Source organism: Salvelinus namaycush, chromosome 29 (assembly GCF_016432855.1).
Source record: "Salvelinus namaycush isolate Seneca chromosome 29, SaNama_1.0, whole genome shotgun sequence".
Lineage (NCBI taxonomy): Eukaryota > Metazoa > Chordata > Actinopteri > Salmoniformes > Salmonidae > Salvelinus > Salvelinus namaycush.
The window spans coordinates 11,461,420-11,487,135 of record NC_052335.1 but is presented as its reverse complement, the minus strand read 5'-3'; the positions used below and the strand labels follow the sequence as shown (position 1 = coordinate 11,487,135).

General features: G+C 45.1%; 1 protein-coding gene across 1 annotated transcript in view; it reads right to left on the bottom strand.

The window, feature by feature from the left end:
• Nucleotides 1–9,108: 9,108 nt before the first annotated feature.
• ches1 (checkpoint suppressor 1) overlaps nucleotides 9,109–25,716 on the bottom strand; it is a 54,232-nt gene continuing 37,624 nt past the window's right edge. Inside the window, exons 4-6 of the mRNA XM_038968598.1 lie at nucleotides 21,328–21,386; nucleotides 16,034–16,142; nucleotides 9,109–13,827 (exon numbers count right to left, since the gene is read on the bottom strand). Of these exons, the coding sequence (XP_038824526.1) occupies nucleotides 13,308–13,827; nucleotides 16,034–16,142; nucleotides 21,328–21,386 (688 nt within the window). The 3' untranslated portion in view covers nucleotides 9,109–13,307. The remainder of the gene's footprint in view (nucleotides 13,828–16,033; nucleotides 16,143–21,327; nucleotides 21,387–25,716) is intronic.

The window sequence follows — 25,716 nt, the reverse complement described above, 5'->3', positions numbered from 1 at the left end:
ATGAATGGATTATTTGCTACGTGATGTTTATTTGATCGAATAGAAGTTTCGTAATGCTTATAAAGTTGTTACGAGTGTACTGATAAAAGTAGGATATGTGGCATCCCGGCAACTTTGAGAAAAAAATACTTTATATCGGAGTTGTCTCGAGATGACTTTGCATATTTTGCTTAAGGCTAGTAGCATAGCGTCTCTCTCCATTGAATACAGGTGGTTGACGTCAACAACCCTCATCGAATATTCAAAAAAGGACTACAACAATGAGATGTATCCATCTATCTAACGAACAGATAGAGGGGAGCTCGACAGCCCTCAGTGCAGCTTTGAGGAAAACGACTCCCAATGATAGGGCAAAGAGCACAGGAGGTTGGTGGCATCTTAATTGGGGAGGACGGGCTCGTGGTCATGGCTGGAGCAGAATTATTTGAATGGTGTCAACAACATCAAACACGTGATTGATGCCATTCCATTCCACCATTCCAGCCATTATTATGAGCCGTCCTCCCCTCAGCAGCCTCCACTGGCGAAGATACATGTATCTTGTCAGTATATCCACAATCTTTGGTTATAATAAGGAAGTGAATGTCATTGATAATAAGGGTTAAATGGAGAAAATCGGACTTCTGAAATAAAATGGGATGGCCCTCTCTTCAGCAAAATATATTTTAAAGTGAGAGAACATCCTTACCGTTACCCTCACTTCTTGGACAGACCGGAGCCTGAGATATGATGTTTGAGAAAGTGTTCTTCGCCTTGAAAGCGTTATGGCAACGCAAGAATTTTGATCGTGCACAGGGCTGCGGGCCAGAAGGTTGTGGGTTCACAGACCACGTGGAGAAGAGTAGTGGTGGATAGATCTCCTTTATGGTAAAAGCATTGCATGAATCGATTATCGTATTTGCAGGTCTGAGAAAATATATATTTTTATAAACATTTCATGCAATTCTACTTAATTTTACAAAGCAGAATCTTTTTTAATACCACACAAATTACAGGCTAAGAAAGGACCGAGAAAGGCCTGCAGTGCCTAAAGAAAGTATTCACACCCCTTGACTTTTTCCACATTTTGTTGTGGTACAAAATGGGATTTAATTGTCATTTTTTGTCAACGATCTAAATGTTTATTTTCATTGTTAGAGTGGCCATTTGAGTATATGGTCAATATAATGGATAATCTGTGTTTTGGACCAATGGATGAGATACAGTAGTGCAGGCAGATGCAACATAGGCGGTTGTGGTGGATTGAGCCGCAGCCCATGCAAAAAAACATATCTCTAGCTTAAATTGACAGATTTTGATAGGGATTTTTAATTATGTAGATGTTTTTGCAGGTGGAGTGAAATGCTTGTGTTTCTAGCGCCAACAGTGCAGTAATATTTATCAATATACACACAGTATCCCATAATGACAAAGAAAAAACAGGTTTTAAACATTTTTGTGAAATGGAAATATCACATTTACATAAGTATTCAGACCTTTACTCAGTACTTTGTTGACGCATCTTTGGCAGCGATTACAACCTCAAGTCTTCTTGGGTATGACGCTACAAGCTTGGCACCTGTATTTGGGGAGTTTCTCCCATTCTTCTCTGCAGATCCTCTCAAGCTCTGTCAGGTTGGATGAGAAGCGTCGCTGCACAGCTGTTTTCAGGTCTCCCCAGAGATGTTCGATCAGGTTTGGCCGGGCTCTGGCTGGGCCACTCAAGGACATTCAGAGACTTGTCCCGAAGCCACTCCTAAGTTGTCTTGGCTGTGTGCTTAGGGTCAATGTCCTGTTTGAAGGTTAACCTTCATTAAGGATCTCTCTGTACTTTGCTCTGTTCATCTTTGCCTCGATCCTGACTAGTCTCCCAGTCCCTGCCGCTGAAAAACATCCCTACAGCATGATGCTGCCACCACCATGCTTCACCGTAGGGATGGTGCCAGGTTTCTTCCAGACGTGACGCTTGGCATTCAAGCCAAATGGTTCAATCTTTGTTTCACCAGACCATAAAATCTTGTTTCTCATGATCTGAGAGGACTTTAGGTGCCTTTTGGTAAACTCCAAGCAGGCTGTGCCTTTTACCGAGGAGTGGCTTCCATCTGGCCACTATCATAAAGGCCTGATTGGTGGAGTGCTGCATAAATGGTTGTCCTTCTGGAAGGTTCTCCCATCTCCACAGAGGAACTCTGGAGCTCGGTCAGTGTGACCATCGGGTTCTTGGTCACAATCCTGTCTCAGAGCTCTACGGACAATTCCTTTGACCTGATGGCTTGGTTTTTGCTCTGTGGTACCTTATATAGACAGGTGTGTGCCTTTCCAAATCATGGGAGACACTCGGGCTCCCGAGTGGCGCAGCGGTCTAAGGCACTGTGTCTCAGTGCTAGAGGCGTCACTACAAACACCCTAGTTCGAATCCAGGCTGTATCACAACTGGCCGTGATTGGGAGTCCCATAGGGCGGCGCACAATTGGCCCAGCGTCGTCCGGGTATGGCCGGTGTAGGCCGTCATTGTAAATAAGAATTGGTTCTTAACTGACTTGCCTAGTTAAATAAAGGTTAAATAAAATATAACATTATTTTACCACTTGTGGACTCCAATCAAGTTGTAGAAACATCTCTAGGATGATCAATGGAAACAGGGTGCACCTAAGCTCAATTTCAAGTCTCGTAGCAACGGGTCTGAATGCTTACATAAATAAGGTATTTCTGTTTTTTGCTTTGTAATTATGGGGTATTGTGTGTAGATTTATGAGGGAATTATGTGTTACAGGGATCTTGTAAAGTGATAAGAATTCCTCATAATTAAGTAAAAGATCCTCTTCATTTACAAGTTGGATCACCAATAGGATATTATTTTGGAACCAATATTCTAAAAACAAAGATGTATTTTTATACAATATGTCCCAATTCTAATAATATAATATCTGTGTGGGGAGAAAATATACTTGTAAATTAAGGACAATGACAAGAAAACCTGCCGAAAACCTCACTGGAACTTTGTCAATATTATAATTGCAAACCAACATGAAGGCCACCAAAAGGAGAAAGACATGATGAGGAATAAGTTCCACATAGAAGTGGGTCTTCGTAGGTATTGTTTTATCCAATTGATCTTAAAAGTATTGTCACGCCCTGACCATAGAGAGCTGTTTATTCTCTATGTTGGTTAGGTCGGGGTGTGATTAAGGGTGAGTTATCTAGGGGAATTATATGTCTATGTTGGCCTGGTATGGTTCCCAATCAGAGGCAGCTGTTTATCGTTGTCTCTGATTGGGGATCATATTTAGGTAGCCATTTCCCCATTGTGCTTTGTGGGATCTTGACTATGTATAGTTGCCTGTTAGCACTATTTTGAGCTTCACATTTCGGTTTGTTCGCTTTATTGTTTTTGTTCTTTGAGTTTTCTCTTCCTAATAAAAGGGATGGAAACATACTACGCTGCATCTTGGTCCAATCATTATGACGATCGTGACAAGTATTATAGAAAATTAATATTTTGTATTCATTATTTTTTTTAAGTCCTGAAAATTAAGCCCATCATACTCATTACTACAGTTTTCCTAATCTAATGGGTATGGTTTCTCCACAGAAATTTGAAAAGCATCTGGTCTATCTCTTATTTTACAGTCAAGATATAAAGATAAAGCAGCATATGTTAGTCTAGAGATTATTATGACTCTTCCTTACAATGTCCCACTGTAGACATTGATTTAGCTTCTTCTGTTTTTTTTATAACAGGGTTAAAATGTAGGAAGCCTCTAGACTTCTGATCCTTTGTAATGGTTGTGCCGAAATATGTTCTAAAATAACAAAAAAAAAGTGTATTCTTTCACTGAAATACCATAGTATGAGCAGTGGCGATCTTAGCATGTAAATCTTATTGGCAAAACTACAAGAACATTTTTTAGATGTATGCCAGCAAAGCCACTACACAACACTAAACAATAGATTAATTGCACTATAATGGTGACAAACGGTGCCCACAAACTGTTAAAGCCTACATAAAGCTGTCCCAATAGCGGAGCTTTATTTTCAGCACCATGGAGTGAATCCTTACCACCGCTACACCTGGCTATCAGCGGAGCCTTGTCTGGCAGCTAAACAGTTCCTTCAGCCTCATTTACTGCCTTTTAAAAAAACATAGCTGATATGGCTGACTTGCTTCAACAAATGTGGTTTCCACTGACAATTGAGAAGTACAAACTATGGCATCAAGGGACGACGAGCGAAATCCGTGATTTCGATTAAGACAATAATGAGCGAGCTAGGATGGACGTAGTCAATATAACTATTTGTTCAGCACTTTTGAAATGTACAGCGACAGAATTCAGAACATGGGCCATTCTTACAGTATTCTTCCTGAAAACCAAGTCAAAACCGTAGGATAATTAAAGGGGCCATATAAGTAGACAATGAAAGCTCAATATTCGATGACTACATTTCTCTAAAACAGGCTATAGGCTGCATGTGCAGTAAGTTATTAGGGGGAAAGGGACCAAATTATTAGGGTGAGGCACATGGGCTACACAAAAAAACACATAGTATTACTTTTTTAGCTACAGTATACATATCTTCCTGGCATATTACATAATTTATACAGCAGCATACAAGACATTTTTGGACTCACCTTGTTGTGCTTTGCTCACTTGAACAGGAAGGTGGAGCAGCGGTCCTTCTTGTGTGTACATTTTGTCATCAAACTTTGTCATCAAAGTCTGGTATTCTCTGGATGTATGGTGCTTTCAAGACAACTGGGCATCATGACGTCATTGATCTTCAGGTCGGAGCTCTAGAAAGAGGCCCGATTTCTCGACTTGGAATTCCGAGTTAAATGACCATTCAAAACACATATTCTCAGTCGGAGCTTGTTTTTCTTCAGAGTTCCCAGTTGTCTTGAACTCAGCAGAAGTCATGCTGGATTGACAGCATGGCCAATGTATTCAACCTTTTCTGGCCCATGGTGTTGAATGTTTATCCTTTTAAGCTTGGAAAAAAGACCGTTAAACCCAGACTTGGACCACGAACCCACTCCACTGAATAGCAGGCTAGTGATTATTTTGCAATGCTTGCAGTTTGCCACAGATTCCTTCCAAACCACTCATTGTTGAATTTGGGATTTCCAACTTGTGTAATGTTTATTTCCAATGGCCGATGAGCACTGATACATTTTATATATAATTTATCTTCATATGACAAGGATTCAAAAGTAATTGCCAATAGATTGTCGACTTGATTCATGATGATGACTCCTTGTCTATATTGCTAGCTAAGATTTTGAAAGTATGATATGACAGTCCAATCAAAGCTACGGTAGATATAACGTGATTTGACATAATTTTATCTGTGGCCAATGACCTTGAGTCTTCTTGGATGGGCACTTCTAATGTAAATCCATAGCAGCACTCAAGGGACTTGAATTTTTGAGCTCTCGCCGTAGATTTTGCAGTGACAGAACACTGAGCCAATCACGGCGCAACTAGAGAACATTACCAACCCCTAAGCACTGTATTTTCCGCTGGCTGCCCCACCACAGAAAGCACTGAGCTAGGCTGAAACACCTGCATTTTGGAGCTGCCTTACTCAAGAAAGCAAAAAAGAGACCATGTTTGTTTCCGGCATTATTAACGCAATGATTTTTTAATAATGTTTTTACATTGTTTGCAAACTGATATGTGACATGTATGCAAAACGGGAAACACATTTTTTTTTTAGCTAAACGAGCCCCACCTGCCCTGAATGACGGGTCGCCACTGAATATGAGGGTGTCACACAATCTTTGACAGCCATGAGTTCGCATTTATTCATGTTAAGAAATAGACCAGATGCTTTGGAAAATGATTATATCACATTGATCGATATCGGAATCTGACTACCGTGTAGTATCGTCAGCCAGCCATCGTCAGCTTCGCCTCTTCGTCTCTGCCCAAGTGGAGTCAAGTGACTGATTCAGGAGCCACTGAATGTAGTAACTCCATTACACCACTAGAGAGTGATCACACACCATAACAAAACACAGAGGATCGGTTTCCAATCCCTATAATGACCCACATCCAATCAATTTAAGCAATATGAGAAGGAAGATACTTTATCATAAAAGATGTGCAATTTAAGTCAAAATGGCAAATTTATGTCCACTTCAGGAAAGATTTGTCCATTGTTTCGTGGGTGGACAAATGTTTTGTGTAAAGGGCCACATCGGGATTTTGAAATTCAATGGAGGGCGGCACAGATTAGATTTAATTTGTCAAAATCTATTTGCAGGCCAGAAAAAGGGAAGTTATTTGAAAATATATAGGTCCTTCATCATTTCTACATACTTTTTATGTAGACGTTTAAGGATGACCTGGAGTGTTTTATTAACCCAAAATAATAATTTCCCCCAAAAAAACTGCCGCAGGCTGGCTCAAACCTCCCACGGGCCGGATTGAAGGGGTTTGCAGGCCGGATCCGGCCTGCGGGGCGTATTTTTCCCACCCCTGGCATATAACAATAACCCCTGCTCTTCTAGGGGGAAAATTCTCCAAAAGCATAACGGCATGGAATAAATGCAGGCTAACAAAGAGCCTTAACTCTACTTTCTACAGTCTCCATGGAAACCTGTCTCAATTGACATTTAGTAAATCTGGATGATCTGGACCATGAAGAGCAGAACTCTTACAAAGAAAGATAGCAGTTTTGAAACGGCAGTAAAAGTGCAGTAACTGCAGTCAACTGTGGTATTTTGGACGCAGTAAAAACGATGCGTTATTCTGGTTGCAGTTTTTGCAGCATAATGCAGTTATAGTACTTATACTGCACCCTGACTCCACAGGAGGCTGCTGAGAGAGGACGGGCTCATAATAATGGCTGGAACGGAGCAATTGGAATGGCATCATATTTTATACCGTTCCACCAATTCTGTTCCAGCCATTACCATGAGCCTGTCCTTCAGAGGGTGGTATCGGACAGCCCAGTACATCACTTGGGCTGAGCTCCCTGCCACCCAGGACCTCTATAACAGGCGGTGTCAGAAGGCCGGAAAATTGTCAAAGACCTCAGCCACCCAAGCCATAGACTGTTCACTCTGGAAACGCACGGCAAGCATTACCGGTGCACCAGTCTGGGACCAAAAAGCACCTGAACAGCTTCTACCCCCAAACCATAAGACTGCTGAACAGTTATTCAAATGGCCACCCGGACTATTAGTATTAGTATTGATCCTTTGTTGCACTTACTCACTTACACTGCCTCTATGCACACTCATTGGACTATGCCCACACACTCACAACTACTTACACTGACACTCCAACACACACACACACACACACACACACACACACACACACACACACACACACACACACACACACACACACACACACACACACACACACACACACACACACACATACATTACATAGGCTCACAAACCACACATGCGTATTGACGCCACAAACACACACTTTCCTTTCCAAGCCATAGACTGTTCTCTCTGCTACCGCACGGCAAGCGGTACCGGAGCACCAAGTCTAGGTCCAAAAGGCTTTCCAACAGCTTCTACCCCCAAGCCATAAGACTCCCGAATAGCTACTATTTGCATTTTTCTTAAAACCACATTGTTGGTTAAGGGCTTGTAAGTAAGCATTTCACTGTAAGGTTTATACCTGTTGTATTTGGCGCATGTGACAAATACAATTGGATTTGATTTGACTTTTACTCTCCACATACGCTACTGCTATTCTGTTTATTATCTATCCTGATTGCGTAGTCACTTTTACCCCTACCTACATGTACAAACTGTAATTACCTCAACTACCTTGTACCCCTGCACATTGACTCGTTACCGGTACTCCTTTTATATAGCCTCATTATTGGTATTTATTGTGTTACTGTTTTCTATTTTTATTTTGAAATTTTCTTACTTTTTAACTCTGCGTTGTTGGGAAAAGGCTCATAAGTAAGCATTTCAATGTAAAGTCTACTGTGTCTGACTCACCTCACACATATTCTCCTCTCCTACAAGACTGGCCCCTGAATACCATGGATTCATTTATTTCATCCGTTTCAGTGGGTAAAGAGCCCTCATATTTGTGGATATTTCTTTTAATATTTACTGCTCATACATGTCACGTTACACAGACAAAGTCTTGAAGATGAACTGACATTTCAAAAACGTCCCTTGTAAAAGTGGTGAAGGACATCTTCCAAAAGGACTAAAACATAGCAGACAGACATAATGGCGTGTTAAGACATTTTTTTGGAGTCTCAGGCAACTGGGTCAGTGGAAAGATGCCCCTTAAAGATGTACAGAATATACTTGCACTTTCTTTGCTGCAGTTGCATAGCAACAGAGACTGGCTCCATGCAGTTGTAGCGCATGGTGGAGGGATATGTGGCGCGCTGTGCTGTGCTGTGCTGCGCGGGGAGGCAGTGGCTGGTGATTAAGCCTGTAGTCTTTGGCTTTAATTATGAATGGCCTTCCTTCCCTCTGCCACATGGCTCCATCATGGCAACCATCAGATTGACTGAGTGACAAGAAGGAGCTATAGCCCTGACTGGGAGTAAAACACTGATGGCACACCGCTGACACTTAATCAAAAGTATTGGACTTTAATGATTACAGGAAGTGAATGAATAGTTAAGTAACAGGTTGAAAAAAGTCTTGCTATGTTCTGAGCCTTGTTAATGTGAACATATGAGGTCAATAACAGGGGCCAGTCTTAAGAGCCAATCACAGGCACTGGTCTCAATAACCTAATGATCAATTTACTTATGCGAAGGGTTCAACCGAGCTTTCAAGCATTTGCTTGCTTTTCTGATGCACTTCTGTAACAGAGAATATGTTTAGTTTTTATTGGTCTGTGTGGGCTGATTTGGGTTGATGTGAATAACATGGATATTACATGCTTTGTTTGTTTTTTAAGATTAGGGATGAGGTGCAATGGATGGTGACAGTTTTCTTCACTAATATGAATGTAATGTTGTTGTTTTGTAATCTTTGTCTTTTAACCATTAGATTTTTTTACTTGTTTTTACTATTGAGGACCAAGTGCTTTAATTAATACTTTTGAAGCGCTGTCCTCTGGGAATACAATGTGCAATGTTTTAACCCAATTCAATTCAATTGAATGTAATTATTGCATGGTCTCTTTCAAGCACAGGAGTTGAGTTCAGGTCAACTTTAATCATTGCAACTGGAAGACAATACACCACATAAACATTATTGAAGGTTTCAGAAAAATTGAAAAGAAAAAACAACATTTCTACTTTTTTTTTGCCACGGTATTGGACAACGTGATATTTACATGAATGAAATCGATGAAATCGTTTGAAATCGTTCTTTGGCAATGTGATTGCACAACAAGGAAATAATCAAACATTCATTGGAAAACCAACCAAGCTGGGTGCACTCTGCATTACATCGATTCTTCTCATAGAGCAACATAATCGTTTGCGTTTGACATCTCTATTCTATGGCTTTCTGACCCTTCTCAAATAGTCATTAACGTGGCAGTATTGTAACGTCTTGTCAGAGTAAACAAACACACACACAAAAAAAAACATTAATAGAAAACAAAATGGCGGACTGGCTGGCAGGCTGGCCTTGTGAGTCCCAAATGGCACCCTATTCTCTTTATAATGCACTACTTTTGAAAGAAAAGTGCACTATATAGGGAATGAGTTGCCATTTGGGATGCACACTGAGCATGGTTTAGTTTGGCAGGTTTGAATTAAAATAAAATAAGCACATTTGTTTCTCATTCGAGGGCTTTTCAGGCAGTGATAGTTTCTTCTTTTTCTTCCATTTGCATTAAATTACTCAGTCCTATTTCCCGGTATCGTTCTATTAGTCAAGCAGACCCTTATATGGTCATAACTTCACCTTCCTTCCCTGCATGTCACTGGAAGTGTCCGAAATGGCATCCTATTCCCTATATAGTGCAGAATTTTTGAACAGAGCCCTATTAGCTCTGGTCAAAAGTAGTGCCATTTGGGACACAGTCACCATGTGAGTCACTGGAGGAGATGGTGGTTACTTAAGCAACACATTCTCCTTGACTTGCCACGGCAGACTCTACTATTAGTCACCAGTTCACTGACTTCCTACTGCAAATAACACAGAGGGCTTGACCTGTAACACAATAACACTTCTCTAGTGTCAAGAGAGGAAGTGGAGATGGCAGTGAGGTATACAGGGAGTGAGTCTATTTCATGTCAACATTGATAGAAGAAACACATTGAATTGAATAGAATAGTCAGTGTTCCGTATCAAAGTTGATAGAATACTATGACAATGGAACTCTGCTGTCATTTGCTTGTCTAACTCCCAGTCTAGCTGTCAGTCACTCTCAGTCTTTCCCATAAACCCAAACCAATGTCTGGCTCTCTCTGACTCGGCCTCTCCCTACTGTCTGCACATAACCTCTTTCTAACCCCTAATTACCTCTGCTGTTTGTACAGAAACGTGTTCATCATGTACAGTAACTCCACTCTATGTACATACATCCTCAGTCAGTTCACGGTATGGTAACTTTCAACAAACAGTTTGGCTGTACTAGTTGGAGCCAGTTGAACGGTGGAACATTCTGACAAATTCTAAATTCCATGTCAAACAGGTCCATATACTCCGTCCATTTACAGGGAAGTGTCTGCCAGGGAGGAGAAAACTAGGACCCAATGGTAACACATTTACAAAACAAAATGAGAGAACACTTTCAGAAATAAAGAAATATTTGCTGTTCAATATGAAAACATGTCAGTTAAAGACATCGGAATACAATTAAGTCTGGAGGGCAGGCACAATGTTAAAGGGTGTATGGTTGTTGGACACACACACTCACACACTATTGATATATTCTGAATAACACTAGAACACTGACACATTTATTGTTTAAGAGGCAGAAGAAGACTGAAGGCCATACTAGAGGCTTTTCAGTTGATCCATCTAGCCGTAGAGCTAACAGACTGGGTTCAAATACTATTTGAAACCTTTCAAATAATTTTACAGTTTGCTTTAGCCTTGCTGGGGTGCCAGGTGAGTGGGGTTTGCACTTTTGGGACTTTACTATTGGTTGCATTGCAACAGGCAAGCTCAATTAAGCACATATTCAATTATTTGAAATAATTTCAAATAGTTTTTGAACCCAGGTCTGTTATACATAAAGCCCAGAGTAGCCGGGCCTCATAATTGCAGAGTGATTTCCCCATAAAATGTCTCCCTGAAGAAGATATGTCATTAAAACCCAGCTCATCTGAAGAAATACAATATCAATTTAAAAAAATTAAATCGAAATAAAATTAAATAAAATTGAGTGTATAAGAATTGGCGGCAAAACCTTTGTTTTCTCTTCTAGGATCTAAGTTTATATGAAAATAAGTCATGCTTCATGCTAAATACATTGTTTATCTTACATGATCTTTGAATAAAAAAAGATTTACTTTTGCATCTTATTTACAAGCACCCATGCAATATAACTGAGAAAGTCCTGCAGGTCAAATTGCTTCAATTAAGAAAGGAAAAATAAAATATTTTCTAACCTTTTTACAGAGTTGTCCAGACTGGACAAATTGCTTATACTTTTATGAGGGTAGAGGAAGAAGGGGAAGCAATACAAACAGAATTGCAAGAAACAACAACGAATCCACAGTTTATGTATATAGTTTTCTGAGTCTGTAGAAATGATAGGCAGGTGTCGTAGCATGGGTTATATTTAAACCGGCGTTCACGTTTGTGGAAGAGGAATACTGGAAGAGTTTCAGGGACGTCTAGGCTACTGTATGTCTGAAATGGCACCCTATTCCCGATATAGTGCACTCCTTTTGTCCAGAGCCCATGAACCCATAGCACACTACTTTTGTCCAGAGCCCATGAACCCATAGCACACTACTTTTGACCAGATCCATGAGGTTCTGGTCAAAGTAGTGCACTAAAAAGGGAATAGGAGGACATTTCAAACGCAGCTGAGAAACAAGAACAAGATAGATGAGATACAGTATATTGCCTCTGACCCAGCACTAAGTCATCACCATGGCACCAAAAATTGAACAGTATATTAACAGTATAGATCTAACTATGCTTAAATACTAAGGAGTGATCTTAAAGGAATCATGCCCATTCTCAATGATGCTTTTACTATTGGTGATAGAAATCACCGTAATAAAAAGAAATAAGTGCATGATTCTTTAAGAATAGATTTTACAATTATTGAGACATTTACGGTGTTCTCCTATCTCTTCTCTACAGGTCTTCTGATGTTGCTATGCCTTTTATGTTTGTCTTTGTAAGCTGTCAGATTGGCTACATTGAAGCAACCTGGTCGCTCGTCTTTGGCACAGTCTTACATTTTGTGCTCATGGGCGTAGGATGACGTGTGTGAGCAGCAAGTTTTAACAGTTTTCAATCTGTTAGTATCATTGGCTCAACTTCCTGGCTTACATTACTGGAAGATTGCTACAAATTCACAGATACACTTCTGACAAGTTACAGATGACACAAAACGCTCAGCTATTCTCCTCAATGATTCTATTTTTAGCATGTATTTCCCTAATTAGTGACAAAAATGTGTTTTTCTATGGCTTGCATCCCCTTTACACAACATAAAAACATCAACAGAGACACGTGAGAATCAATTACCCATCAGAGTTAGTGTTGAAACATATAGGAAACGTATAGTAGAAACAGATTTTTGATATTGCCATAAATAAGTAGGATTCTCCTAATGCCCCCGGAGGAGAGATAGAGGTTAAAGGTTAAAGAGAGAGAGATGGAGTAGTGTCTATTGAGACTAATGCTTAATAACGTTATCTCTTGGCCTGTTGGTGGTTGGTTGGTTGGTCGGTGTGTAGACCTGGTGTGTAGTCCAACTGTAGGTCTATCTGCGCTCAGGCCTGGCCATATACCCTTTTCACACTACTGATGCCAAACCAAGCTGTACTGGGCTGGCCTGGTTACGCATCCACCATAACTGCTGCTGGAACCATGCTGGAAAGCTAAATCTGAAAAGAATATATCCGAGCCAGCGCAGTATAGGCTACAGTTAGGGTCGGCTCTATAGTGGGAATCAGGCATTAGAGACAAAATACACAGTGACAACCAACTGTTAAAAGCAGCGGGTGGCCATCCTATCGCCTCTGACCAGAATATCTGCTGTCGTTTTCTGTTCATTCCCGACAATTCTACATGTTGAATCTCCACCGTTCGTCCACACCCAGCAAGTGTTGGCTAACACACCCCGCAACACTCTGCGGCCACCCGCTGCTTTTCGACGTTGGTCTTTGCAGTGTGTCTTAGCTATTAGTTTCTAGGTCTTGGCGGTTGGTGTGCAGACCAGATGTGTAGGCCTTAGTTAGTTCCTTAGGGCCTCTTTCTGCTCCTTCTCCTTCTGAGCAGCCTTGGCGGCGCGGTTAGTGATGTTGTTGAGACACGCCCTGACGCCCGCCAGGTGAAGCAACGACCCCGCCGCCTCCTTCATCTCCTCGTCATCGCTCTCCGACGGTGGCTTCTCCACCGCTGCCGCTGCTGAACGGCGCTTTTTCAGCGGCAGCGTGTCGCCCAGGGCCCGCAGGCGGTTTTTCGTCCAGGGCAGGCCCCGTCGCCGGGCATGCTGGGAGAGGAAGGAGACAGAGGCAGAGTCCAGCGGGACTTCTTGAGGTTCCGATTTGACCTCTCGGTGGACGCCGACCTCCACCGCGATGATGTCATCGTCGTCGTCTAACGTGGAGGGCCCCTGGGAAGAGCAGGGCATGCTGGGGGATTTGGCGGTGCTGTAGTTGTGGTCCTCCTGGAGGTCGTCACTGGGAGGGGGGGAGGGAGAGTCACAGGGGTGGCCGATGTTGCCTTGGGTCAGGTAGTCCCCCAGAGCTGACCTGGAGAGACACACAGGGGATCAGAGGGCTACAGTTACTCTTAATGTGAACAGACTACATTTAGGACGCGTCCCAAATGGCACCCTGTTCCCTATACAGTGCACTACTTTTGACCAGAGCCCATACAGTTCACAAAGGGGACAGGCTACAGTCACTGTTGACATACATCACACTTGTCTACTGTTTCTACAGACTGTAGTGCATGTCTAGCCCTGTGCGCCAGGCTTTTGGCTGCACCATAGTATCATCAGACACACGGCTACTGCATATGTAAACTCATACCTTTGATAAGTAGTCACATTTGGGTTGACATTTTTCAAACACATATTTGTTACTGTGTGGACTACAGGAAAAGGAGGACCGAGCACGCCTCCATTCTCATCGACGGGGCTGTAGTGGAGCAGGTTGAGAGTTTCAAGTTCCTCGGTGTCCACATCAACAACAAACGAGAATGGTCCAAACACACCAAGACAGTCGTGAAGAGGGCACAACAAAACCTATTCTCCCTCAGGAAAGTAAAACGATTTGGCATGGGTCCTGAGATCCTCAAAAGGTTCTACAGCTGCAACATCGAGAGCATCCTGACTGGTTGCATCACTGCCTGGTATGGCAATTGCTCGGCCTCTGACCGCAAGGCACTACAGAGGGTAGTGCGTACGGCCCAGTACATCACTGGGGCTAAGCTGCCTGCCATCCAGGACCTCTACACCAGGCGGTGTCAGAGGAAGGCCCTAAAAATTGTCAAAGACCCCAGCCACCCCAGTCATAGACTGTTCTCTCAACTACCGCATGGCAAGCGGTACCAGAGTGCCAAGTCTAGGACCAAAATGCTTCTCAACAGTTTTTACCCCCAAGCCATAAGACTCCTGAACAGGTAATCAAATGGCTACCCGGACTATTTGCATTGTGTGCCCCCCCCAACCCCCCCAAACCCTCTTTTTACGCTGATGCTACTCTCTGTTTATCATATAAGCATAGTCACTTTAACTATACATTCATGTACATACTACCTCAATTGGGCCGACCAACTAGTGCTCCCACACATTGGCTAACCGGGCTATCTGCATTGTGTCCCACCCACCACCCGCCAACCCCTCTTTTACGCTACTGCTACTCTCTGTTCATCATATATGCATAGTCACTTTATCCATATCACACTTACATTCTACCTCAATCAGCCTGACTAACCGGTGTCTGTATGTAGCCTCGCTACTTTTATAGCCTCGCTACTGTATATAGCCTGTCTTTTTACTCTTGTTTTATTTCTTTACTTACCTATTGTTCACCTAACACCTCTTTTTGCACTATTGGTTAAAGCCTGTAAGTAAGCATTTCACTATAAGGTATACAACACCTGTTGTATTCGGCGCACGTGACAAATAAACTTTGATTTGATTTTATATACCATAAAAGCGGATCAGAGCACCACGCCATCCTATAAATCCAAAATAGTCCCGCTGTCCGCCCACGCCACACCCTCCCTCAGATCAAACGTTGTTTTCTTTTAGCAGGACAGTCTGTTGGCATATTACTATCTCATGGGAAGGACATACCCTCTTTTATATGATCAAATATTCAGTGCATACCTTATGTGAGCTGCTGCCTTGCCTGTGGGGATGTTTAATTCATGACATGGCGTGTATGTGTGTGTGTGTGTGTGTGTGTGTGTGTGTGTGTGTGTGTGTGTGTGTGTGTGTGTGTGTGTGTGTGTGTGTGTGTGTGTGTGTGTGTGTGTGTGTGTGTGTGTGTGTGTGTGTGTGTGTGTGTGTGTGTACCTTCATTCTCTCATGCTACCTTGATGGATGAGCAGGTCCAGGCCTGTTCCTAAATCTTCTCTGAATCACGAGGCTCTTCACAGGAATAAACCATTGTGAAGGCTGTATAAACACACCTGTTTGGGCAATGACTCCCAAATGGCACCCTATTCCCTACATAGTGCCCTACTTTTGACCAGGGCCCATGGGTAGTAGTGCACTATGTAGGGAATAGGGTGCCATTTAGGATGCAATCTGCGTCTGAACTCAATAGGAGCATGTAGTACTGTACTACACCTTTGTGTGAAGGTTCCAGTTTTGAGTACAATAAACAAATTGACGTGCGATTATGTAAATGGTGGAAAAATACAGTTTGGTGTCGAGGTGTGTGTATTATCCAGGTAAAATTCTACGTCATAACCAGCCGAGTGATCATTGACAGTTTCACTGACCTTATCGCAGTGGTCCTGCTTCCCACGGAGCATATGGGTAGGGGTCGGATGACAGGAAACAGACCCTGGCTCCTGATGCGGGCCCCATTTTGGATCACGCCTTGAGGAACTACAGAGAGAGGAGCAGACATAAGGACTTACATAGAGATACATACGAACAAATTCACACCAAAAACAGCATAAAACACACATTTCTGTATGTACACACACAGAAATGCACACAAATACACATGCATATATATATATATATATATATATATATATATATATATACAGAACACAACAAAAAGCAGTTTAATTGTTAAGATCTCAAGGAGACGTCAGGGAAATAAAATATGAAATAATGTCTGCATCATAAGGCATTGTAGTGACCTTAAAGGAGAAGTTTTCTTTTTTACAACCAATCTCTACTTTTGATGGAAATGGCTCCAGACACCTTTATTGTGATTTCACATGTTTTTGAGAAACTTACCCCAAACAGCAAATCCCTTCCTCATCCTCATTGTGTAGTATGGGGGCCCTGCAAAAACATGAGCAAAGGCTCCAAAAACACCCAAATATGTCCTTTTAGAAACGGCAAAGCTCCCAGTATAGTGATGCGTATCTTTTTAAATGTTGTACACATGAAATTGTGTCATTCGGGAACATTATCCACAATGTTATATACCGTTTTGCGCAACTCGAGCCATTTCCCCCACCCAGCTGTTCCGTTATATGTGTCGCCTGCTGCTACAGGTAACTACCAAAACGTCAACATAGTGTCTTAATAGGGTGTTTGGGCCACCACGACCCAGAACAGATTCAATGCACCGTGGCATAGATTCTACAAGTGTCTGGAACTTCCTGTTTGGAAGCAGCCATGCTTTCAATACACTTTGTATCCCTCATTTACTCCAGTGATTCTTTTGTTATGGCAGTTACCTGTAGAATGGACGACGAGGTATCGCTCGAGTCGCATCAAAATGAAATAGAACGTTGCGTACAAAGTTCGGAATGACACAATTTCATGTGTTGAAACATGCATCACTAACAGACCTTCATCACTATGCTGAGCGCTGTGTTGTTTCTTAAGAGGATGTGTTTGGATGTTTTTGGAGCCTTTGCTCATGTTTTTTCAGGAAGTTTGCCGTTTCGGGTAAGTTTCTCAAAAATGTGAGATCACCAAAAAAGGTGTCTGGACACTTCTACAACATGCCATTTACAACAAAAATCGAGATTTGGTTGTAAAAAAGAAAACGTATTTAATCCAACACCTAGACCTTGTCAAGAGGGTGGGGGATGGGGGATATTGTGTGTGTGTGTTTCTATGTACAGTATACCGCGACCACGTGGGAAGCATGGCTAGTACACTGTGTTCCGTTCTGCCTAACTTACACAGCACTGGCTTTCTTTAGTGAGAGGATCGATGGAGGGAGAGAGGAAGAGAGAGAGCGAAAGGGAGAGAGAGGGGAGTGGGAGAGAGGAAAATAGGAAGAGAAAGAGAAAACAGAGAGAGAGAGACAACGATAGGTATTTAAATAAAGAGGGGTAGAGAGAAATATACAGAGGGAACGATAGAGGGTAAGAGGAAGTGTGTGAGCCAGGGCTCCAGTCATTCGAGGCTGGCTGCTCAGCTCGGCTCACGACAGACGCCCCAGTTCAGCTCAGTAAAACAGCTGTCATCCACGACTCTCTCTGGATCTCTGGGGTCAGTGTGCTTTTCAGAAATGATGACCACCATTTGCTTTTGTCTGCGACTTCTTTTTTTCTTTTTTAGAAAGCATGTGAACTCACACATTTGGCCCTATCATCACAGTAGCTGTCGTCTGCCATTTTAGGACTAAGTAGGCCTATGTGCAATATGCATGCATTATGTACCGTAAAAGAGTGTCTCTGTTGTACTGTACCTATAGGGTTTTGCCTATTAGCCCCTAACTGTTAGCCCACATCCATTATCCATGTTAATCCTATTGACTCTATTGGCTGACCCTGATATCTTTAGGGCTGCTCCTGTTATCCTTATAAGTAAGTCCCTGCCTGTCTGCAAACTATCTCCATTGTAATCTTGATCACTTGCTGTGTGTGTGTGTGTGTGTGTGTGTGTGTGTGTGTGTGTGTGTGTGTGTGTGTGTGTGTGTGTGTGTGTGTGTGTGTGTGTGTGTGTGTGTGTGTGTGTGTGTGTGTGTGTGTGTGTGTGTGTGTGTGTGTGTGAGTGAAAGTGTTCACAAGACTATCTTTGTGTGTGTCAATGTGTGTGCTACTGCTTGGTCTTTCTGGGTCAACATCCCCCTCTGCTTTCTCCCTCCCCCTTTTGGGTCTCTCTCTCGCTCCGGCGGCAGGGAGGGCTTTCCGTTGCCGTGGAGACGGCTCCCATTCCACATGCCACAGAGCGGTAGATCATGCTTCAGCGGAGGAGGCAGGAAATACCTCTCTGTGTTCAACACAGCCTCAGAGGCAGAGCACACAGCTAAGAGATGACCCTGTTTACCCCATAGACACACTGCACACTCTACCCTGGCCTGGCCCAGCTCTGCCTAATCTAACCCTGGCCTGGCCCTAGCCCAGCTCTGCCTAATCTAACCCTGACCTGGCCCTAGCCCAGCGCTGCCTAATCTAACCCTGGCCTGGCCCAGCTCTGCCTAATCTAACCCTGGCTGGCCCTAGCCCAGCTCTGCCTAATCTAACCCTGGCCTGGCCCTAGCCCAGCTCTGCCTAATCTAACCCTGGCCTGGCCCTAGCCCAGCTCTGCCTAATCTAACCCTGGCCTGGCCCTAGCCCAGCTCTGCCTAATCTAACCCTGGCTGGCCCTAGCCCAGCTCTGCCTAATCTAACCCTGGCCTGGCCCTAGCCCAGCTCTGCCTAATCTAACCCTGGCCTGGCCCTAGCCCAGCTCTGCCTAATCTAACCCTGGCTGGCCCTAGCCCAGCTCTGCCTAATCTAACCCTGGCCCTGCCTGGATCCACAGGCAACTCTGTTCGATTTGTCCACTGACTCTCTCTCTCTCTCTGTTTCCCTGTCTATCTTTCCTATCCATTTATACAAAATGTTTCCCTCTTTCTGTAGGTCTTTTCATTTGCTTGCTTACTTGCTTTCTGTCCCTCTTTCCTTTTTATCTCTCTCTCTCTCTCTGTTGCTCGCTCCCTCTCTCTCCTTTCCCTTTATTTCCCTGTCCCTGTCTCTCTCTCTCTCTCTCCCCCGCTTAGTCTCCCATGCAGCCATGCTATGTATAGCGGTGACTCATGTCTTCCAACTTCGGAGGCATGCCGTCTCTGCAGGTATAAAGCCTGAGACATATGCTGCTGAGAAGCTGGGAGAAAACACGGCTCACATTGTCTCTACACCCTGGCGATACAGAGAGAATATATACAGTGAGCTCTTAAAGTATCGGGACAGTGACCATTATGTTGTTGTTAAAGTGCAGAATGTCAGCTTTAATTTGAGGGTATCATCCATATCGGGTGAACCGTTTAGATATTGCAGCACCTTTAATGCATACTGTAGTCCCCCCATTGTAGGGGACCAAACGTATTAGTACAAATTCAGATGTGTATTAAAGTAGTCAAAAGTTTAGTATTTGGCCCCATATTCCTAGCACGCTATGACTACATCAAGCTTGTAACCGGAGGGTTCAGACGCAGTGTCCAGAGCTCAGGGTTAAAGGTCATTCCCAGCAGACCTTGAGAAAGCAACCGTTTCAGGGCTAGCATGGGGAAACCAGGGCTAGCATGGGGAAACCAGGGCTAGCATCGTGGAAACCAGGGCTAGCATGGGGAAACCAGGGCTAGCATCGTGGAAACCAGGGCTAGCATCGTGGAAACCAGGGCTAGCATCGTGGAAACCAGGGCTAGCATCGTGGAAACCAGGGCTAGCATCGTGGAAACCAGGGCTAGCATTGTGGAAACCAGGGCTAGCATCGTGGAAGATACAGCATCAGCATGTAGACAGTTTCCGCTGTGTTTCAACTCAGCACAGCTTAGAGTAGACCAAGGCTGTGGGCTGTGGGACTGGGATAGTGAGCTAGTAGAGTAATGTACGTTCTTACACTTTCCATGCCGATAAATCTTCTTCAAATGAATTGAATTAATAGTGGCTATCTGTCCACTCTCTACCCACCTACTGTATACTACCTCTCTCTTTCTTTCTCCATCCAACCTTCTCTCTCTCCCTCCCTGTTTCTCCATCCCTCTCTCTCCATTCCCTTCGCTCTCTCCCTCCCTCCCTTCCTTTCTCTCTCCATTCCTATCTCCCTCCCTCTCTCCCACCTCTCTCCCCTCCCTCCTCCTCCCTCTTTCCCTCCATTCCTCCCTCCCTCTCCCTCCTTCCATTCCTCTCTCCCCCTCTCTCTCCTTCCATCCATCCCTCTCCCTCCTTCCATTCCTCTCTCCCTCCCTCTCTCCCACCTCTCTCCCTCATCCATCCTCCTCCCTCTCCCCATCTCTCCCTCCTTCCCTCCCTCTATCCCTCTCTCTTCCTCCACTCCTCTCTCCTACCTCCCACCTCTCCCCCCTCCCTCACTCTCTCTGTCCACTATCTACCCACCTATCCCACCTTTTTGATAATGGAGTAATGATCAATGTTCTCCCTCTCCCCTTTTCTCTCTCCTCTCTACCCCTCCCTCTCTCCTTCCCTCCCTCCCACCGGACCCATCAGTCACAGGCAGATCTGTAGGGAGGCCGGGCCCCTCAGATGCTTTCCACGCCGGCTCCTTGACCATTACTCCATTATCAGAGCCAAGGAGTGGCGATGGAGAGGATGGAGGACACGGCCCAGACGCCTAATGTATCCATTTCCCCCATTTAGAGCACCGCTGGCCCACCGCACTCCCAGAGTGCACTCTGATTGGGATTGAATGTCCATTTAAACTGCCAGCCAGCCCACCAGGGAGAAAAGAGAGGGGGAGAGGAAGAGGGAGAGCGAGGGAGACAGGGATGGAGGATGTCAGAGGAGAGAGGGAGATAAAGTGAGGGGAGAGAGCGAAAGTGATGAGAGAGGAAAAGTGACGAGAGAGAGAGGGAGGGTGAGAGAGAGTTATGGAAAGCTAAAGTGGAGGTGAAAAAAATCACATGATGCCTTCCCGAGCTTCAGATCAGAGCAGAGTTTTTTTTAACTTTCAAACACGCCCTGTCAAACAGAAGCATCCTCTGAAATGTTGCCAAGTGTCAGGATGCAGCACTTGGTATTCTCAAGGTGCCTTCTAAAAAATAATTCAGAACTCAGGAGTTGGCATCCGAGCAGAGAGAGAGAGAGGGTGAAAGAGAGAGAGAGATTAAGACAGACACACAAACAAGACACAGCGATGCAGAAAGGTAGCCTACCTTGTAAGATAACTCCACCGTTCTTTCTTAAGAAGGGACTCCCTGGCCATAGTGGAGGACTGAAGAGAGAGAGAGGAGAGAGAGGGAGAGGGAGAGGGGGAAGGGATAGAGAGAGAGTGACAAACAACGAGTGAGAGAGAGAGAGATTATAAAATCCATGTACACAAACAACAAGTGTGCAGTTAAAATTGGCAAAAAACACACATTTCTTTCCACAGGGCCGTGGGGTGAGACAGGGACGCAGCTTAAGCCCCACCCTCTTCAACATATATATATATATATATATATATATATATATATATATATATATATATATATGTATATATATATCATTGGCGAGGGCACTAGAACAGTCTGCAGCACCCGGCCTCACCCCACTAGAATCTGAAGTCAAATGTCTACTGTCTGCTGATGATCTGGTGCTTCTGTCCCCAACCAAGGAGGGCCTACAGCAGCACCTAGATCTTCTGCACAGATTCTGTCAGACCTGGGCCCTGACAGTAAATCTGAGTAAGACAAAAATAATGGTGTTCCAAAAAAGGTCCAGGTGCCAGGACCACAAATACAAATTCCATCTAGACACTGGTGCCCTAGAGCACACAAAAAACTATACATACCTTGGCCTAAACATCAGCGCCACAGATAACTTCAGCAAAGCTGTGAATGAGCTGAGGGACAAGGCAAGAAGGGCCTTCTATACCATCAAAAGGAACATAAAATTCGACATATCAGTTAAAAGTACTTGAATCAGTTATAGAACCCATTGCCATTTATGGTTGTGAGGTCTGGGGTCCGCTCACCAACCAAGAATTTACAAAATGTGACAAACACCAAATTGAGACTCTGCATGCAGAATTCTGCAAAAATATCCTCTGTGTATAACGTAAAACACCAAATAATGCATGCAGAATAGAATTAGACTGATACCCGCTAATTATGAAAATTAGCCGTTAAATTCTACAACCACCTAAAGGGAAGCGATTCCCAAACCTTCCCTAAGAAAGACATCACCTACAGAGAGATGAACTTGGAGAAGAGTCCCCTAAGCAAGCTGGTCCTGGGGCTCTGTTCACAAACACAAACAGACCCCACAGAGCCCCAGGACAGCAACACAATTAGACCCAACCAAATCATGAGAAAACAAAAAGATAATTACTTGACATATTGGAAAAAATTTACAAAAAAACAGAGCAAACTAGAATGCTATTTGGCCCTAAACAGAGAATACACAGTGGCAGAATACCTGACCACTGTGACTGACCCAAACTTAAGGAAAGCTTTGACTATGTACAGACTCAGTGAGCATAGCCTTGCTATTGAGAAAGGCCGCCGTAGGCAGACCTGGCTCTCAAGAGAAGACAGGCTATGTGCACACTGCCCACAAAACGAGGTAGAAACTGAGCTGCACTGTCACGTTCCTGACCTGTTTTCTGTTGTTTTGTATGTGTTTAGTTGGTCAGGGCGTGAATCACCCACCAACAAAGGATCAAGCAGCGGTGTAACGGGAGAGAGCAACAGCGCACGAAGGAGGAATGGACATGGGAGGATGTTTTGAACGGCAAGGGTTGCTACACATGGGAGGAGATCCTGGCTGGAAAGGATCGCCTCCCATGGGAACAGCTGGAGGCAGCTCGGAGAGCGGAGGCAACCGGAGAGAGGAACCGGCGTTATGAGGGGACGCGTCTAGCACGGAAGCCCGAGAGGCTCACCCAAAAATTTCTTGGGGGGGGGCTAAAGGGTAGTGTGGCGAGGGCAGGTAGGAAACCTGCGCCCACTTCCCATGCTTACCGTGGAGAGCGGGAGTACGGGCAGACACCGTGTTATGCGGAAGAGCGCACGGTGTCTCCTGTACGGGTGCATAGCCCGGTGCGGGTTATTCCACCTCCCCGCACTGGGCGGGCTAGAGTGAGCATTGAGCCAAGTGCCATGAAGCCGGCTCTACATATCTGGCCTCCAGTACGTCTCCTCGGGCCGGTGTACATGGCACCAGCCTTACGCATGGTGTCCCCGGTTCGCCAACACAGCCCAGTGCGGGTTATTCCACCTCCCCGCACTGGACAGGCTACGGGGAGCATTCAACCAGGTAAGGTTGGGCAGGCTCAGTGCTCAAGGGAGCCAGTACGCCTGCACGGTCCGGTATATCCGGCGCCACCTTCCCGCCCCAGCCCAGTACCTCCAGTTCCGGCACCACGCACCAAGCCTCCTGTGCGTCTCCAGAGCCCTGTTCCTCCTCCACGCACTAGCCCTATGGTGCGTGTCTCCAGCCCGTACCACCAGTTCCGGCACCACGCATCAAGCTTCCTGTGCGTCTCCAGAGCCCTGTACGCACTGTTCCTTCTCCCCGTACTCGCCCTAAGGTGCGTGCCCTCAGCCCGGTACCACCAGTGCCGGTACCACGCACCAGGCCTATAGTGCGCATCGAGAGTCCAGTGTGCCCTGTTCCTGCTCCCCGCACTAGCCTTGAGGTGCGTGTCTCCAGTCCGGTACCACCTGTTCCGGCACCACGCACCAGGCATACTGTGCGCCTCAGCAGGTCAGAGTCGGCCGTCTGCCCAACGCCGCCTGCACTGCTCGTCTGCCCAGCATCGTCTGAGCCATCTGTCTGCCCAGCGCCGTCTGAGCCATCCGTCTGCCCAGCGCCGTCTGAGCCATCTGTCTGCCCAGCGCCGTCTGAGCCATCTGTCTGCCCAGCGCCGTCTGAGCCATCCGTCTGCCCAGCGCCTTCTGAGCCATCCGTCTGCCACGAGCCATTAGAGCCGCCCGTCTGTCCCGAGCCATTAGAGCCGCCCGTCTGTCCCGAGCCATTAGAGCCGCCAGCCAGTCAGGAGCTGCCAGAGCCGCCAGCCAGTCAGGAGCTGCCAGAGCCGCCAGCCAGTCAGGAGCTGCCAGAGCCGCCAGCCAGTCAGGAGCTGCCAGAGCCGCCAGCCAGTCATGAGCTGCCCTCCAGTCATGAGCTGCCCTCCAGTCATGAGCTGCATTCCAGTCATGAGCTGCCTTCCAGTCATGAGCTGCCTTCCAGTCATGAGCTGCCTTCCAGTCATGAGCTGCCCTGCAGTCATGAGCTGCCCTGCAGTCATGAGCTGCCCTGCAGTCATGAGCTGCCCTGCAGTCCGGAGCTGCCCTACAGTCCGGAGCTGCCCTACAGTCCGGAGCTGCCACTCAGTCCGGAGCTGCCACTCAGTCCGGAGCTGCCACTCAGTCCGGAGCTGCCACTCAGTCCGGAGCTGCCAGTAGTCCAGAGTTGTCCCTCTGTCCTAAGCTACCTCTCTGTCCGGAGCGATCTCTCTGTCCTGAGCTACCTCTTTGTCCTGAGCTACCTCTTTGTCCTGAGCTACCTCTTTGTCCTGAGCTACCTCTCTGTCCTGAGGTGTCTTCTCTATTTAGGAGGGGCGTTTGTGAAGGTTCCTGGACCATGGTCGGGGGCGAGGGTCGCCACTCAAGGGACGCTAAGGAGGGGGACAAAGACAGTGGTGGAGTGGTGTCCTCGTCCACCGCCGGAGCCGCCACCGCGGACAGATGCCCACCCAGACCCTCCCCTTGAGTTTTAGGGGTGCGCCCGGAGTTCGCACCTTGAGGGGGGGGTTCTGTCACGTTCCTGACCTGTTTTCTGTTGTTTTGTATGTGTTTAGTTGGTCAGGGCGTGAGTTGGGGTGAGTAGTCTATGTTATGTGTTTTCTATGTTGGGTTAATGGGTTGCCTGGTATGGTTCTCAATTAGAGGCAGGTGTTTGACGTTTCCTCTGATTGAGAACCATATTAAGGTAGGTTGTTCTCACTGTTTGTTTGTGGGTGATTGTTCCTGTGTCTGTGTATACCACATGGGACTGTTTCGTTTGTTTGTTTGTTTTAGGTAGTCTGTTCCTGTTCGTGCGTTCTTCGTCTATATGTAAGTTCGTTTGTTTCAGGTCTGTTGCCTTCGTTTATTGTTTTGTAGTTTGTTCTAGTGTTCATTTGTGTTTCGTCTTTCATTTAATAAATTATTATGTATTCATCACCCGCTGCGCCTTGGTCCGTTCATTCACCACAAGACGAACGTAACATGCACTTCCTAACCTCCTGCCAAGTGTATGACCATATTAGAGACACATATTTCCCTCAGATTACAAAGATTCACAAAGAATTCTGAAAACAAACCCAATTTTGATAAACACCCATATCGATTGGGTGAAATACCACAGTGTACCATCACAGCAGAAAGATATGTGACCTGTTGCAACAACAAAAGGGCAACCAATGAAGAACAAACACCATTGTAAATACAACATATGTTTATGTTTATATATTTTCCCTTTTGTACTTTAACTACTTGCACATAATATGACATTTGTCATGTCCTTATTCTTTTGGAACTTTTGTGAGTGTAATGTTTACTGCAAATTTTTATTGTTCA